General features: G+C 33.7%; 1 protein-coding gene across 1 annotated transcript; it reads right to left on the bottom strand.

Moving 5' to 3' along the window:
- Window positions 1-1,514: 1,514 nt before the first annotated feature.
- On the bottom strand, window positions 1,515-1,913 carry LOC137247034 (histone H3-like). Its single transcript, XM_067778101.1, has one exon. It carries the CDS (start codon window positions 1,911-1,913, stop codon window positions 1,515-1,517), a length of 399 nt encoding a protein of 132 aa, XP_067634202.1.
- Window positions 1,914-2,122: the final 209 nt, after the last annotated feature.

The raw sequence follows: 2,122 nt of genomic DNA on the forward strand, positions 1-2,122 counted from the left end.
TGTTCATGATACTCATGGCTTTCGACGATATACCAGTATCAGGATGCACTTGTTTCAACACTTTATAAATGTAGATGGCATAACTTTCCTTCCTCTTACGCTTCTTCTTCTTGTCGTTTTTAGTAATATTCTTCTGAGCCTTTCCGGCCTTCTTAGCTGCTTTACCACTAGTTTTAGGAGGCATATTTAATTTTCACAAAATCACTTCACTATCACTAACACTTTTTAATATTTTCGAAGTGTTAAAATGCACACCTTTAAGTATATTTTTTCCGACAAACCATTCAAGCTATTCGTAACGATTCGTTAAAAATTGCCGGACATAATTTGATAACATGCGATTGGGGTAGCTCAATGTACAAACGAAAAAGTAAATAAGCGCAGCACAATTTGTGTTTAGGGAATAAAGTGTCCAAGCTATTCAGCTAGTGTGTGTATTTGTGAAAAAGTGTATTAAGTGAAATATATAACAACAATGTCTGGTCGTGGTAAAGGTGGTAAAGTAAAGGGAAAGGGAAAGTCACGTTCAAACCGTGCTGGCCTTCAATTTCCTGTCGGTCGTATTCATCGTTTGTTATGCAAAGGCAATTATGCTGAACGTGTTGTGCCGGTGCTCCAGTATATTTAGCTGCTGTTATGGAATATTTGGCAGCTGAAGTTCTTGAATTGGCTGGTAATGCTGCACGTGATAATAAAAAAACTAGAATTATTCCACGTCATTTACAATTGGCTATTCGTAACGATGAAGAATTGAATAAACTATTGTCTGGAAGTACCATAGCTCAAGGTGGTGGTTTACCAAATATTCAAGCTGTACTTTTGCCAAAGAAGACCGAAAAGAAAGCATAAGTGATGTAATCGTCGATTTATATTCTTACGACGCCAAATTTAAAACCGTCCTTTTCAGGACGACAAAATATATATACAAAGAGATTAATTATATTGTCATATATATGTATTTATCTATTTTAAAACAATTTTTTGAAAGAAAAATTTAAAAGAGCATAAGTTAACTTTTAGAAATTTTTTTTTTTAACGAAATCTGCGTTAACAACTACTTCAATTAATAAAATAGTGTTTGAAAATGTTCATAAAAAAGTTGACTTATATCATTTTCCAGAAAAAAAAAACTGAGCAACATTAAAAAAGCACAGTATGCACGCATACTACATATTGTATGTATATATGTACGAATGTTTGCATGAGCATCTCGACAACGGCGCAAAAAGTTGTGGCTTGTATTCATACGTACCAAAGGTACAAATACACAACCGTACATACATACATACATATGTGTTTAGCAAATAAATGTGTATATACTCGTGAGTAGGTATACACACCATATTAAGGGTAAAACTACAGCTGCTACTATCAAAGATAGTAAGAATACGAATTTTCATTTTATTATTATAAAAATTAATAGTTGCTTCAGTTATTTTTGATCTTTGTTGTTTAAAAAATGTTTGGTCCTGAAAAAGACCGTTTATAATGTTTATTTTTATTAAAATATGGAATTAAGCACGTTCACCACGTATACGTCTAGCCAATTGAATATCTTTTGGCATAATTGTGACACGTTTTGCATGAATGGCACACAAATTTGTATTCTCGAACAAACCAACTAAATATGCTTCACTTGCTTCTTGTAATGCCATCACAGCTGAACTCTGGAAACGTAAATCAGTTTTAAAATCTGGAGCAATTTCACGTACCAAACGTTGGAATGGCAATTTACGAATCAACAGTTCGGTACTCTTCTGATAACGACGAATTTCACGCAAAGCGACTGTACCGGGGCGATAACGATGCGGTTTCTTCACTCCACCAGTTGCCGGCGCACTTTTGCGAGCAGCTTTAGTGGCCAACTGTTTACCACCAGTCGATTTACGAGCTGTTTGCTTTGTACGAGCCATTTCTCACTTTTATTTTTCACAATTCAAAATAAACACTGATCACTGAACACTTCAGTTAATAAACCTAGTGCTGTCAAACATTCTTTTGTCAAACATTTTTTATTTATCATTAATTTCATTAAATACATTTGTTGATATCTTATATTCTATACATTTGTTTCTTAACGTATTAATACTTATCTAAGAGTGCTCATAGCTAAATCTAAGGT

Source organism: Eurosta solidaginis, chromosome 3 (assembly GCF_040869045.1).
Source record: "Eurosta solidaginis isolate ZX-2024a chromosome 3, ASM4086904v1, whole genome shotgun sequence".
NCBI classification, from domain to species: domain Eukaryota; kingdom Metazoa; phylum Arthropoda; class Insecta; order Diptera; family Tephritidae; genus Eurosta; species Eurosta solidaginis.

Bases quoted from the DNA above. Each gene is read 5' to 3' on its own strand.
- LOC137247034 (XM_067778101.1), bottom strand. From the start codon at position 1,913: ATGGCTCGTACAAAGCAAACAGCTCGTAAATCGACTGGTGGTAAACAG.